General features: G+C 33.1%; 1 protein-coding gene across 4 annotated transcripts; it reads right to left on the reverse strand.

The window, feature by feature from the left end:
- Positions 1-1,211: 1,211 nt before the first annotated feature.
- LOC110727972 (TBC1 domain family member 15-like) lies at positions 1,212-12,721 on the reverse strand. Of its 4 annotated transcripts, none has more exons than XM_021907566.1 (12): positions 12,415-12,718; positions 11,321-11,422; positions 10,913-11,008; positions 10,432-10,535; positions 9,659-9,861; positions 6,590-6,712; positions 6,251-6,339; positions 3,807-3,912; positions 2,677-2,774; positions 1,835-2,080; positions 1,671-1,754; positions 1,212-1,583 (listed from the first exon to the last, which is right to left on the reverse strand). In XM_021907566.1, exons 2-12 carry the CDS (start codon positions 11,420-11,422, stop codon positions 1,563-1,565), a joined length of 1,272 nt encoding a protein of 423 aa, XP_021763258.1. In that variant the 5' UTR covers positions 12,415-12,718; the 3' UTR covers positions 1,212-1,562. The 4 variants fall into 4 exon arrangements, with proteins under 4 accessions (XP_021763258.1, XP_021763257.1, XP_021763259.1 ...); XM_021907565.1 differs by having other exon boundaries at positions 12,348-12,718; XM_021907567.1 differs by lacking the exons at positions 1,212-1,583; positions 1,671-1,754 and having other exon boundaries at positions 1,881-2,109; positions 12,348-12,721.
- Between the last annotated feature and the right edge of the window lie 2,255 nt (positions 12,722-14,976).

Raw genomic sequence — 14,976 nt, forward strand, 5'->3', positions numbered from 1 at the left:
ATCAGCACAAACAATTTCATAACACAAATCTACTTAACAACAAATAAAGCGTGGGTCGACTTTTCTAATACCATAATAACAAAAATGATATTATAAACTAATTCATAACACTGAGTTGTTTTTCGCTATTACGGTGCTTGTAAATTTACAAGGTACTCAACCAAATCAGAATTCATGGTTATAATAAACTCAAAATCAATAATCACCTATTGACTTCGCGTTTGATATCCGCATCGCCGGCAACGATAATTAAAAAAAATGCAACATCGATGACGGAGAACATGCGACTATGATTGGAAGTATTCCGGCCAACATTACAAACTTTTTCCGGCGTATACTACGGTGGGGATTGGTTAGATGAAAAAAAAACAATTAATTAGTTGGTAAGAAGTTCAAGTTTAGTTTGAAATTTGAATTAAAACTCTTTCAAAATTTTCATTTGATTTTGAATTGAAAAAATTTGGGCCCACAAAAAAAATATGTCATTTCACCCAATCAAAAAGAAGTGTGAAAGATCCCTTTACACGCTAAGTGTGAATGTAGGAGGAAGTATAAATGTAGTGTTGTGAGACAAAATAAATTGTCTCACAATATAAAAAATTATAATAAATGTACTAGGAAGAGTGAGAAAGGAAGAGAGATATAGAGAGAGTGAAAAAAGGGGTGGAAGGGGCCCACCTTTTTATCAGAAAGGTTTCACGTGCAAAAAAAGACAAAAAACAATTGGGACCACAACTATTGAGATCATATTTTGTACCACTGAATAGTTTTGTAGGTACCACTGAAATTGTATTGTGTATCACTGAGAGTGTATTTTGTACCAGTGAATCTCTAATGGTATTATTTAACAGTCTAATGAGACATTTGAACCATTTTTGATATACCATTGAAATTTTATTTTGTACCACTGGAAGTGTATTTTGTACCACTGAATCTACAAAGGCAAAATTTAAATCCCACATAAAATGACCAACATACCCTTGTGAGACACTTCTATATGTCTCTCAACCCTCCGTTTAGAATGCCTTGTGAATGTAGTGGCTCCTTAATCATTACTCAATTACTCATACCATTGGACATTAATTTCGGATTACATTTTTCAAAGAGAATTTAATTTGAAAACAAAAATAACCCAACTTACCAGCGATGTCTGTACAATGTACCATAAGAAACTGAAAATCAAAAGAAATATGGAAATTATCAAGAAATCAACAGAAAGAACAATTATCATCTAAAAATTGCTTCTCCTTTACATTTATGCAAAAATGTCCTGACATTACAAAAAATCATTGGTTTGCTACAACTTACAACACGCCTCACAACAAAAGAATAAAACATAAGGCTACATTTAGCCTGTCTCTAACCTCCCACAGACAAAAGAGAAGGGGAAAAATGTTACAGACAATAATCAGACTGGAAATTCTTCTTTATTTCTGAGTTCCGGCTTTTGTTTAATCCAAACACAATGTTAAAAAACTTTTGACAACAAAGTCTAAACTGATTGGATATATAGTTCACAAAGTATCAATATCTTGGGTTCAAAACGGAGGTACAGTAAGATCCTATTGTGTTTGCAGCTGCGCCTGCATGAGTTAGGAAAGACTTTCTGATGAAATTGATTGTTAAAACAACAAATATGAGTTAGATATGATCATATGAATGAAGCTCACCTTTTTAAAAAACTTTTTCTGTATGTTCAATGCCTCTTTACATACTTTTTTTGCATCTATATTCCCTGTTACATCCCCTAGAATCTGTAGAAACAACAAAAACTCTTAACACGCACATATGTAGCAGTAGATATGAAAAAGAAAAGGGACAAAGTGAGAGAAACCTCAACGACATCATCAAGACCCTTCGCTTCTTTCAAGATTCGCTTGTGCTTGTTCTCAAGGATGCTTGCAGCAAGAAACACAGCTAATCCACTCTGATAATCCTTGAACCCAGTTCTGACATTGTTCCTTTCATATTTCCCATATTGCTTCAGCAGTTTCTCACTTATATTAGCTGTAGTTTCCGCCGCAGCACTGGTTTCATATAACAAGAAAGTATTTGGATTGTACTCCATGGCCCACATCAGCTGTAACCAATCTTCATTACTAAGTTAAGCTTCATCCAGTGAAAAAAAAAAATGTAAACAAAAATGCCATTGTAGATGGGGCATGCAAGCATCAAGGTGCACGAATCCTTATCATTAACAAGTCAGTTGCTAGCACGAAATGCATGCCATATAGCCATCTTCTTGGTTTTATAAGGTGATGCATTCCAAGGCACAAACACAATGGTTCTAGAGGTGTAAGACACGGTATAAAGGTGGATGTTATCACACAGGCACTTTTTTTTAAAAAAGGCTTATAAATTATTTTTGTTTCATATGCCCTCGAAATTTTCAACAAAATAGGTACTTATAAGGAGAGAGAGAGAGAGAGAGAGAGAGAGAGAGAATGGAGAAAACGAATGAAATGAGAGGAGCGCCTCATGCTCCTTGGGTGCAACTTCTTGTCTTATCATTGCCTAGGATTGGTTGAGAATGAAAACAAAAATCCCTCAATGCGCCTCACACATAGACAACTTTCAAAACCAAGATCATCTTTATCTAACAAAGCCCATTACTTTAGTTGGCAACTTAAGAGTTAAGACAGCTATGAGGCAATTAAAATGTAAAAATCATCTTACCTCCCAAAGATACAAAGCATCCATAAATGAGAACTCTCTTCTGAAAAGCACCATCAACATACGAAATGCAAACAAATACTCGCCCCCATCTAATTCCTCTGCAAAATGTAGCAGTTGTTAAACCAAAATTATTAGATCAAACCAAAAGTATTTAACATTTAAATTTTAATAATGTTATGCTTTTGATTATTCTTGCACACACAAAAAGCAAATGTGGAATTTTGAATCTCAAATCTTCATAAATTGCTGCTCCCATGCATTTTCTCATTCTACTCAATTAACTCAAAATCTCCAACATAACTATTCAACTATCTCATACTCTAAGAAAATTTCTTCTTACATAACATTCCTCTTTTATGAACCGAACTGTGAATTTGTGAAGTATGAACTCCTAGAAACATCCACCACATGATATCTTGCTCAGATGCAGATGCATCAAGCTTCACCAAGACTAAAACTAGTCTGTTAAAACTTAAAACTTAAAAGCACAGGCTTCTAAAAACTCTATAAGCACAAGGTTTCTCGTCTGGGTCTTTCTTACATCCAGAAGGGAAAGGAAGGTTATTATAGCTTGTACTCTTACTCATCCAAAACATAAGTTGCTAACCAATTTTCAAACATTAGTAGAAACTTGGTTAAATTTAATTTAATTTGTATTGGTATCATAAAGTGAAGTTATCTATTGTATTTTCACCATTTTTTAAAATTATATTTTTATAAATACATAAAAAAAAATGTAAAAAAAAAGGATTTTTGGTCACAGTGTATATATTCAAAATATTAACTTACCACTTTTAATAATATGTAGTAAACAATTAGTAAACATATTGATCATCAGATTTGTCCATTGGCAAACAAGAAAGTTAGTGGAGCAACTAAAGAGGAAGCTATTAATGTAATCAATGGACATATGATTTATTTATTATTATTTATTTTTCTGGGGTGGTGGGGGGAAGGGAAGGAGGTAAGGGGACAAGGAAATTAAAATGGTAACCGGCCTCATCTTGAGCTAGCTTTGTCCAACAGATATTTCATTTTAACCCAAAATAAATATCATGACCTGCAGATTAAACACAAACAGATTGTCATGGACTAAATGAACGACATCAAGGATAACAGAGCAAACATACCAAGGTGTTGGTGCAGCTTTGGATCAATAACTTTGATTATTGCTGAAAGTGTACTCAGTCGAGTTTGTACTCCAATTGAAGTTGAAGTTGTCTTGAAATTATCCCTCTTTTCCAAGTACATGAATTAACAGAACCAAAACAGCAATGGTATCAGGCTGTCAGCTTAAGATTGAGTAAAAATATCTTGATTTTTAGCCAGAGTCAAATCCTATTAGGTTTTTAATTTCTTCCATCCAACTACATTGAGAAACTATATTTATTTACACTAATATTATTCAGGAATCCAGATAAATTTCTGGTACCGTCTTTGAGAATGAAGATATTTCTAACATTATTCACAAACACACATGAACAGAGAAGTTAGAGCAATCAAGTACTGTTAAAACTGACAAAGGATAACTTAATGATTAGGCCCAAACAGAATTCACTCAAATTTTTTAGTTTCTTCACACCAAGGTATTATAGCCTAAAATGTAAATTAAGGCGTTTTTTAAATAAGCTACTAGCTTCCAGTCTCTCACAATAAGTAAAGAGCTTGACAAATAAATCTCAAAGACTCATGAATATGAATTTTTAGCATGCTGTGCAGGAAAAAGAGTCACAGTATGCTGTATTTTAAAAAGAAATACCCAGCATGATGACAAGAAAAAGAATCTAAATTTATAATCTACCGCCTGGGTCCTGAGTTTATACTCCCTCTGTGTTTAAATAAATGAAACGTTTCCCTTGTGCATATATCTATAATTATACTTTGATTGCTAATATCTATAATTATTAATAAGAAAATATTATTAAAAAAAGATTTAAAAAAAAAGAATATTAATAAACTATTTTTTGAAACGATTCTAACAAGTATCCACAAGACAATATTTATTTCTTATGTATATATCACAAACATTAGTCAAAGTGAATTAGATAAATAGTGCAAACAGTCAAAACGTTTCATTTATTTAAACACAGAGGGAGAAATAACATAGTTATTAAAGATTTTTTTTTTAAATCTTTAATAACTTTGCTCTCAAAAAAGGAAAAAAAAAAAACCTTTCAAAGTCAATCCACTTTTTTATTTTATTTTTTTTAAATCTTTAATAACTTTGCTCTCAAAAAAAAAATAACTTTGCTCTCCAAAAAAAAAAAACCATTCAGAAAAAAAAAGAAGAAAAAAAACCTTGACGAAATTTTAATAGTTTATGATGAAAGGAATCCTAAACTATTAGCCAGAACCTTTCACAGTGAATCCACTTTTGTCTCCTTATTTTCTTCTAGCTTAACTCTCATCATTGCTCAAGTAAATTAGCAAACTGATACAAGATAAAGCCCAGAAAAACTACTATTAATAGCTGAGGCCCTAAGTAGGAACAAAATTTAGCACGTCAACCAACACAAACCAAGCACTTGGCACTGCGTTTATAGAAGGAAACAAGTCCAGCACCAAATCAGATCAGATAGTGCATGAAGTCCATCTTCACACATTTACTACAAAATATGCAAGCAACGATTTGCGTATTTGCATTTCCACTTCTCTCCCTGACTTAACCCAAGGTCCACCAGACCATATTGGAGCTTGTTTTCCAATGCCTTAATCGTGTACGAACATAAAAGATACTAAAAAGTTCACTTACTCCATTGCTTACACAAATGACAGCATCCCAATAACCATGGATTTGACTTCCATTTGAAATTAGGTAACCCAGTTGTGGTTTATCTTATAACATTACAAGAACCCAACCAAATTCGTAAATTTTCTTCCTCACCTAAGCCAACACCATACTTTCCTCATTCGCTAAAAGACTCATATCACTCTCAATCACCCTCCACCAAGTTTTCTTCGGTCTTCTCTTACCCCTCACGATTCCTTCACTGTGCCACTCGTCAAGCCTCCTTACCAAAGCTTCAATCGATCTCTATCTTACATGGCCGAACCACCATAGGCAATTGTCCCTCGTCTTGTTTTCAAGTAACTCCTACTTTCTCCCTAATTATCTCATTCCTCAACCATTCCTTTCTTGTATGGCCACAGATCCAACATAAAACATGCATCTCCGCCACCATCAACTAATGAATGTGACAATGCTTACTAGCTAACAAGTTTATAAGAAATAAAATGGATTGTAGCATAACTGCTAATGTTTCATGGTACTTCATTCAATTGAAAACCATTAAAAAAAATCAAGAGCTAAAAGCAAAAAAAAAAAAAAAAAAAAAAAAAATGATTGTTCCTCAACTGCTACAAGTTGGTGAGAAGTCAAACAGATTTTGTGCTAAGAGGCATGTTCTTTTTAAATAGGTAAAACCAAAATACGATTATGGGAGCATATTGTGCAACCAGTCTGCCATTTCAACAGTTTTATGCACAAAACTTTGAAGCAAAAAGCTAGAACTCTAGATTACATAATCTACACTTTGACAAACGACAAGTTAGTAAACACAGATAGCATTCTTACCAATCTACGCATAGCACGCTCAAAGCACCAGTAGGCATCTGCTTCATTTTCAAAAAGTACTACCATTGGAGAGCAAATATCATTCATCCCTGCACACAAGTCAAAGTAATTCACTGTAGCAAATCTCATAGAGTACTATATCAAGTTAAACAAGCATAATTAACTTTATAAATGCAGGGGAAGGGAGGGTATTGACCTTTGTCAATGACTAGACTGGTTTGACAAAAAAGTGTCTCATGCAAAAAATCTATAGATCAAGCCAATGGAAAGAAAAATTTTAACAATAAGGTTACCCATTTTTAGGCATCGTGAAAAGAGATTGAAAATCAGAGTTTGTACCTTGAACATAACTAATGTCACTGTCCTCCCAAGCATATATAGAAAGAATATTCCAGAGTTTTGCCTGGTTACGTTCATTCTGATAAAACACAAGTGGCTGATCTGTTCGTACTACATCCAAACCTACAACAATTACAGTAATGATCAACAAGCAGATACCATAATATCCTGGCTTTAAAACAACCAAGCTATCAAATATAGCTAAAACAGTTTGAACCATTTCACATAAGCTTTGTTCAATCAAAGAAGATCAGATTTCTCAATTTTAAGGCTAATAAATTTCCAGTCCCCACTTTAAGAACTTACATGGGTTCTTAAGCTTTCAACTGTCATATCTTACACGCAATCAAAGGTAAGAATATTAATTGGAAAGCTTCTTGCCAAAACTTATATTTAAGTGCAATGAAAAATAAATTAGATTATAAACACAGGTTTTCACAATTGACCTTTAAGCAACAGACTTGCTAATCTACATATTCTCAGATGAAAGCAGCATTTTGATAAAGGTCCATTTATGCCCAATTTATGATGAGATCTGAGGCAGATCACACTAGCAACATAGAGTATATAAACTATACAGATTGCCTTCTATTAAAATCCAAGTTACCTTAATATGATCAACATTGGACATTTGTTTTTACTCATATTTACAAAAAGTAAACTCAAGTAAGGTCTCCACTGGTTTTCTCTAACAAACAGCTAGCTGTTGTACAGAAGAAACTACAGAAATTCCTTGAAAAAATGAACTTTACAGGTTATTCACTTGAAAATTGTGTTTGACATGCTGCTTTGAATAATTTTACCTATTACACAGCTGATGTGCCTTTATTTAAGCTTATTTAGAAACAAAATTAGTTTTTTGGAAATAGAGGCTCACTTTATTTAAGTTTGAGGGGAAGAAAATGGAGGAAAGCAAGGAGGCCTGGCAGAGACGGTTCAAGTAAGGATTATAAATGGATTGGGCTCAATTCATTCCCCTCCTGCTATAAGAGATATGTTCCCTTAACTTCCGTCTTCCCTACCCAAGCAAACCAATCAAAATCATGTAAGAGCCTATAGCTATCAAGCTCATACCAAAACCATCCATTTAAAAAGGGGATAATATTAATGTTCTTAATGTTGCTCTCCCAGAGGTATACAATTTCTTTACTTCCAAACATCCCATCAACAATCTTTGAATGTAATACATTAGTCCAGTTATACTCCACGTCCAATTTACATAATGTCAATGTATATTAGAGTTAGGAAGATGACTAGTCACTATCTCTTTATGAAATTTACATTACTAGTATGGTTGTTGCCTTTTGAAACGGCGACACTACATAAATTCTTTCTGCACTAGTGATACTAAGGTTGATAAACCTCTTTGCAATTACACTGGTTAGGATGTGATAAATTGTTATTTGATATGATTTTAGGGTGTTATTGAACCTTGTTCTTTGATAAATTGGCATTTTAGTTCATTTTTACTACATTTTTATACAAGTTCTGTGTATCCTATGCTTCACGGGTTGTTCGTGTTTTTGTTAAGATTGCAAGTCTAAAGACGATCAGTTGATACCTATGGATAAAAAACCGAAGTTGGAAGCAAGGAGATGAAGGAAAGAAGCCAAGAGAAAACAAGCTTTAGCTAAAGTGAAGTGGCGCAGCCTCTCTAAGAAGTGGCGCGGCCGCTTCTCCAAACCCATCCAGAAGTTCGCGCCTCCCTTTTGCAAATTTGAAAAATTTAGGTGGCGCGGCCTTTCCACCTTTTTGTTGTAGCTTCTACCCCCTTAGGCATATTTGAAAGAAGATGGAGGCGCGACCTCTCCAACATGGGCGCGGCCTCTTCAAGGCATGTTGCGGCCGCGGCCGTCATTTCCTGCGAACTTTTTAGCGTGTAATTTTGGGGATATAAATACTTCTTGGGGCTTCTTTTGTATTTCCTAGAGTCTTTTCTCTTAGTTAGCAACTTAGAACTCCAAAAACTCTCAAATTAGTACTTAGACTTTAGTTCGAAATCTTGGATATTTCAATCCAAATCATTGTAAAAGACAAATTCCACCATTGTTAATCAATTTGAAGCTTCTTAGTAACTATTTCTCACTTTTTTCTTCTATTTTCTCTCTACTTTATTGTTCATTGCTTGTTTAGTTCTTGTTGGCTTAGATTGTTAGTTAGTTTAATATTTAGTTTGCATTTTTTCATAAATTGCTTGAAATCTTTAATTTCTTTATCCTCCATGGATTGTGAGTAGTCTAATTTCTACGGTTTGGGTAAAACCCCCAATTTAGTCACTGATAACTTGTTGCATGTGCTAATTTGGTTATTGTGGGGTATACGACCATTGCTAGAGCTATTTATCTAAGCTTTCTCAACGAAGGATTGAGAGATAAAGTTGAGTTAGCTCCCTTATGTTTAATTGACTTAAAATGCCATGAAATAGGAAATTCTAGTCAAGGAAATGTTAATGTCATCGTGACTATGCTTTAACACTTGTTTTATGCTTTTTAACCACAAGAGTAGGTTGTATTCATGATTCAATTAATCCCTCTAGCTTGAGAGAGTAGTTGGGTGTCTTAAATGACTTCCCCTAATTTATCCCCCCAATTTACCTTATTTTGCATGTTTGTGATGAAATTGAGTGGTGTAGCCCGAGCCCTAAATCTCTCTTAGTATTGTTAAACTCCCCTTAATCTTTAATTGATTTGAACTAGTAGAAGTTACTTAAAACCAAACCCACTTGATTTAGCTTGTTTAAACGATAGTATATCGGTGGATGATCTAATGCCTCTCTTAGGCTCGACCCATTCTTACCCTTGCTATTAGTTAGTAAGAAAAAGACAGGATTATATTTAGTAGGCTTGACGACAGCCAGACTTGCCTTTAACCCCCTTACCTCTCTTTAAAGAAGAGTTCACTACAAGCACTAAGGTTCTCACATGCTACATCAATATCAACACTAATAGTAAAAACAATGGCAAAATGAATAAGAGAACAAACATGAACTAGAGACAGATAATTATGAATTTAGTGTTGGAAGAGGTAATAAATCTAAAAAAGCAGCTTTATGTACCAATTTTGGCATACCAATTTGAGGCAACACCTGCTTCCATTGTATCACTTTCTTCTCAAAAACAGCATCGTTATTCTGTTGTTGATCACTTTGTGCGCCCGGGGCACCTTCTATTGGTTGTCCATCATCAGTTACGATTGGTGTTGTGAGAAACTTTCCACTACCAATAACAGGCACCATCTTCTTGCACTCTGCTTTCCATTCATCATATTGCTCTCTAAGTGCATATAATATAGTAGATACAGTCAACTCATGTGCACAAACATATTTTCACGAATACTTGGATCCACATACAACCATTACATGATAACAAACAGAAAGAACATAATGTTAAACAATAAGCGACTGTTGTTAAGATTCCAAGAGAACATATACTAGATTATCAGCAACTAGCCAAATGAATTTATAAATAGGTTTTTCTGAAGAGAAGATTAAAATAAAAAATAAAAAAAAAAATAATAAACACACACATTTTTATGCACATTGCACACAATGCAGATATAAAAGTTGTTATCTAACATGATTGAGTCCGTGATAAAGCTTTTGTTAAGCCCATCACTGTCTACCATGTTGCAGCCAATCAGCTGTTAGCAATAGAAATATTTTGGAAAAACAGGGTGTATTGGGCAATAGATACTAGGGACTAAGAGCTATAATTCAAAAGCCACATCACATGCAACTTAAGTTCATTCTTATAATTCAATGGTCACACTCAAACATGCAAAAGTAAATAGATAAATATATAAATAGATACAAGTGAGTAACCACAATTGCAAGTTACCACTACCTGCGGCGTTGCCTGATTAGACTTCTGTCATCAAAAGTACTATTTGGACCGTAACATCCCAGCAAAAACTCCCATACAGCACCTCGGATAGAAGGGTGGACACCCTAGCACAAATAAAAGTGTAAAGAAAATAAACAGAATTAATTTTTAATAAGAGATATGCACCAATTATCTACTACACAATTTGAAAAGAAAAACAACATAGAATCAGTACTCAGTAGCATTCACATAGCCAATGATCAACTCAATAATCAACAAAAAAAATCTGTTTTTTATGCATCATCACCAATAATATCAATGAAGTGAAAGGCAAGAAAATAACTAGAGTGATAGCATAAGCTTTCGGACAAAATTCCACTTGCTAAAGTAAGATACACACAAAAGAAAAAATAAATTAATTAATTAAAATCCATGTGCTGGCTAACAAAAGAAGCTGGACTCAAGTAGAAAAAACAATAATGACACCACATCAAGAATTTACCCCACGTTGAATCCGTCTTAGAACTTTTGCAATGTCCAGCTGACCCTCTTCAGAGAATGAAGAATGCCACCTCCTTGCGCTAAGAGTTTTTCCTGTCTGCAGAATTACATAACAATCAAATGGAAAAAATCGATCTGAACAGAAAAAAAAATAGATAAATCTTAAGTTCTAAACGCAGTTTTCTTCAACCATAAAACTGATAGCTATAAACTTTCCACCCCAAGTTTGTGAGCATAAAGGATAATGAATCAAGGTGATGATAATACTTTACTTATGAATGGCAAAGGACAGAAAATTCTAGCCTTAATGTTGACAGAAAAAGTACATGACAAAGACAATAATGGCTTTTCATATACCAAAAGATGAAAATCCCCCTCACTAAACAAGATGAAAAAGCAATGTTCTCACCCTCAATTTGAATCGGGGCTTTGGAACACTGTCTTGGCACTCTGGTCTAACTGGATAAAATGCATCCAACTCAGCTTGAGTAGTTCTTTTCAAAAACATCATCTGTATCAGTGCCAAAAGCGTCCAAACTTCAAATTTATATATACGAGATTCAATCAAACTAACAAAAGTAAAACATAAAAAATCTTTAACTAGTCACTTAAACTTATAGACCATTTTATTAACATCATCAAAATCCTTTCTCCATGTCTTAAATAGTTCAATTTTCTACTACCTTCATTTCTTTTTATTTGACACGTATTCCTTTTTAGGACGTTTTTTTTAGTTGACACATTTCCTTTTGGGTAAATTTTTTACCTTACATTTACAAGCTACCTTACTTGCTTTTTCATTCTCTATCACTCTCTCTCCTCTCCTTAATATATGTGCTTAAATCAAACGCGTCAACTAAATAGAAATAGAGGAAGTATATTTTAAACAGCTCAGTTCCTCTCCATGACCAACATTCTAGGATCCTCCTGCCTCCGAATGTTCGGATAAATTCGAGCAACTAAATCAAGATAATGATTTCGATTTCAAAATCAAGGTAATGGACCAATGTCAATACCATACTTAGTGAATACCGAATAGAAGCATCATGAAGCTAAAGTCAAGAATCCTTAATGCTCCAACAACAGGTAATCAGCTCTATAGCTTAAAGAATCAATTCAAATAACCGAAACAATTCGAATTGAAACCCGAAATAATGATATTAACTTCACAACAAACCAACTAAACCAACAATCCTAAAGGCAACCTTCCTTTAGTCACAAGAACAATACAATTTAACAAACAAACAAACATACTGTTTACAGCATGAACCCTAACTTCAATCATTCATCATCCACAAAATTACAAATAACAGATTGAAATAAATTCAAATTAACTAAAAATCAATTCTAATAAATTGCAAAAAAAAAAAAAAAAAAAAAAAAAAAAGCAGATCAAAACAAAAAAAAAATGGAAAAATATTACGAATTTCTCTTACCTTAAAACATGTCATTAATTAAGGTTTTAATTGAAAAAAGAGGATGAGAGAGAAAATGAATTGAAACCTTAAATGTAAGGCTGGATTTGAATTAAATGGACATAATCCTCGACTCGATTCAATGAATAATTCAAATTTCTTTGAATTTGAGTATATAAATTTGAAGGATACTGGAAATTATAGGGTTTTTGTATGATCTGAAAAAAAGCAGGAAGAGAGAGAAAATGGAGAGGGAGAGGGGAAAGGAGAAAGAGGAAGATGAAAGAAGATGAAATGAGAAGGTTGTTGTTTGTACTGTTAACGGTTTTCTTCCCTCCTCAGTTTGAACTATCAATAATCAACAACAATCAAAATTGATTATTAATTAAATTATTGATCGTTAATTAATAAACTTAATAGACCCCCATTTTGTATGTTTGTAAGGCCACGCCGCCATGGTAGGGTGGAGTCTAACGTGTGTGGGCCATGGCTTCAAAGGTCACTTACGAAAGTACTACTTCTGTTTTTTTTAGTTGACACATTTTTCTTTTTAGTTTGTCAATGGCCTCAATGCATAATTTTAACTCTTAATATTTATTAACCTCGATATTGTAATATTATAAAAAAAATATTTTAATACTTCCTCCGTTCTTTTTTTTATTGCACCATGAGGGATTTCACGCTTGTCAATGCATTACTTTAGCTGTTAATATCTTTAATTATACTTTTGTAAAAATTATAAAAATTTGATATTTGAAAAGAAGATTTCAAGACGAATCTAACTAGATCCCACATGACTATATTTTTCCTAATGAATAAATCACAAATTATGGTCAAAGAAGATTAAGTGAATAGTGTAAAAGTCCTAATGGTGCAATAAAATAAAAACGGAGGAAGTAATACATATAAATTAAACAAACAAGATGTCACTTAATTGTGTTTTATCATAGTTATAAATCACAAAAACTAGCCAAAATTAGGTCTTGTTATTGTAAAATAAAGGGAATAAGAGAAGAATTGAGGAGAGAATAAATCTGTGTATCTTATTCCATATGATAAGGTGTATATATACATACAATATATTAGGGTTTGATTGGATAACCCTAGATCTAGATTGTTCCGGAATGATACAAAGGAGGATAATGGATATCCACAAATATTTCATAACACTCCCCCTTGGATGTCCATTATCGAAGATTGTGCCTCATTAAAACCTTACTAAGAAAAACCCAGTGAGATAAAAACATAGTGAAGGAAAAAGAGTACATCATTCTTCGTAATACGCTCGAGATGCCGCCTCATTAAAAACCTTACCAGGAAAACCCAATTTGGGACAAAACCATGGTCAAGGGAAAAAGAGTGCAGCGTGTATTTTCTCCCCCTATTGAATACATAACTGTACTTGAGATCTTCTAGTACCGCAACGGGGAATCCAATATGTTTGGATATCTTCTAATATGTAGTAAGTAAAGTATCATCCGTTGATCTTCGACTCTCCTAAGTTGAAGTTGCATCTTCAATTCTTCAGGTCTTCACGTGAACATGTGAAGTGTCTTCATTTCACCATACTTGTGTTTATCTCTAAAAATTAAACTTATGCAGTTATGACTTCTTCTGGAAGTCGTTAATAATAGAAATTAATAATTATTATTTGATCAAACATTCATTAATAGACAAAACTTGACATTATTAATGTCGTTCTTCAATCTCATATGAATTATAATATAACATATGCAATTATATACATTAATCATGGTTCTTCTGGACCATAAGAAACAGTCTCACGCATAAGTATCCCGTTTCTTTAGAAGTTTCATAATTAACTACACGATAATTTTTCTACGTATAGAAATAGTAAATCTCACTAACTCTTATATACCCAAACTTCAGGTTGAGATGTCAATGATGTAGTCACATAAAATTTTCAAGATTTTGATAATTGTAATATTCAAAAATTTGTAGGGCTGATTATTTAAAAACGTCGTATATAAGTTTTTCAAGAACTCTTCTTACATGATTCACCACATATTATTAAATCGACGTTTTCAATATTTTCATCACAAGTATAAGCCCATAGGAACATAAGTATTTCTTTCTAATTTACCATCAAAGTTGTAAATATGTCTTACTATACTTTGAATGAACATTGACATACACCACAATTATTATATAGAAAATAAAGCATGCAATATGATATATAAAAATATGATAAACAACTTATACAATGAGTAATGCATTTACAACTTCGAACATATGCAATGAATAATCCAAAAACCTAAGACTCACACATGCATAAGAACATAAATAAGACTCGAAATAATGCAAGACACTGTACAGTGTGGATTTTAAAAATCCATATTTCTTTGGACTTCTGGTCCATGATAAACTTTTATTATTATCATCATGTCGACATTAAAATAGACATATATTCCAGATCCCTTATTCACTAGTCCATTATATCATGCATATGCATTATTTATCGGTTCCATCATATACCGGTATCATCATATAATTCCTCAAGGTACAATTTTAATTTGCATGCTATTTTGACAATGATATCTGAATACATTTTTCATTGGTACCATCATAATTTTTCTTACATCATAGGCCATCTATAATAATAATTCAGATATCTATACCACTTTTAGGG

The sequence above is a fragment of the Chenopodium quinoa genome, unplaced genomic scaffold (genome assembly GCF_001683475.1).
Source record: "Chenopodium quinoa cultivar QQ74 unplaced genomic scaffold, ASM168347v1, whole genome shotgun sequence".
Classification (NCBI taxonomy): domain Eukaryota; kingdom Viridiplantae; phylum Streptophyta; class Magnoliopsida; order Caryophyllales; family Amaranthaceae; genus Chenopodium; species Chenopodium quinoa.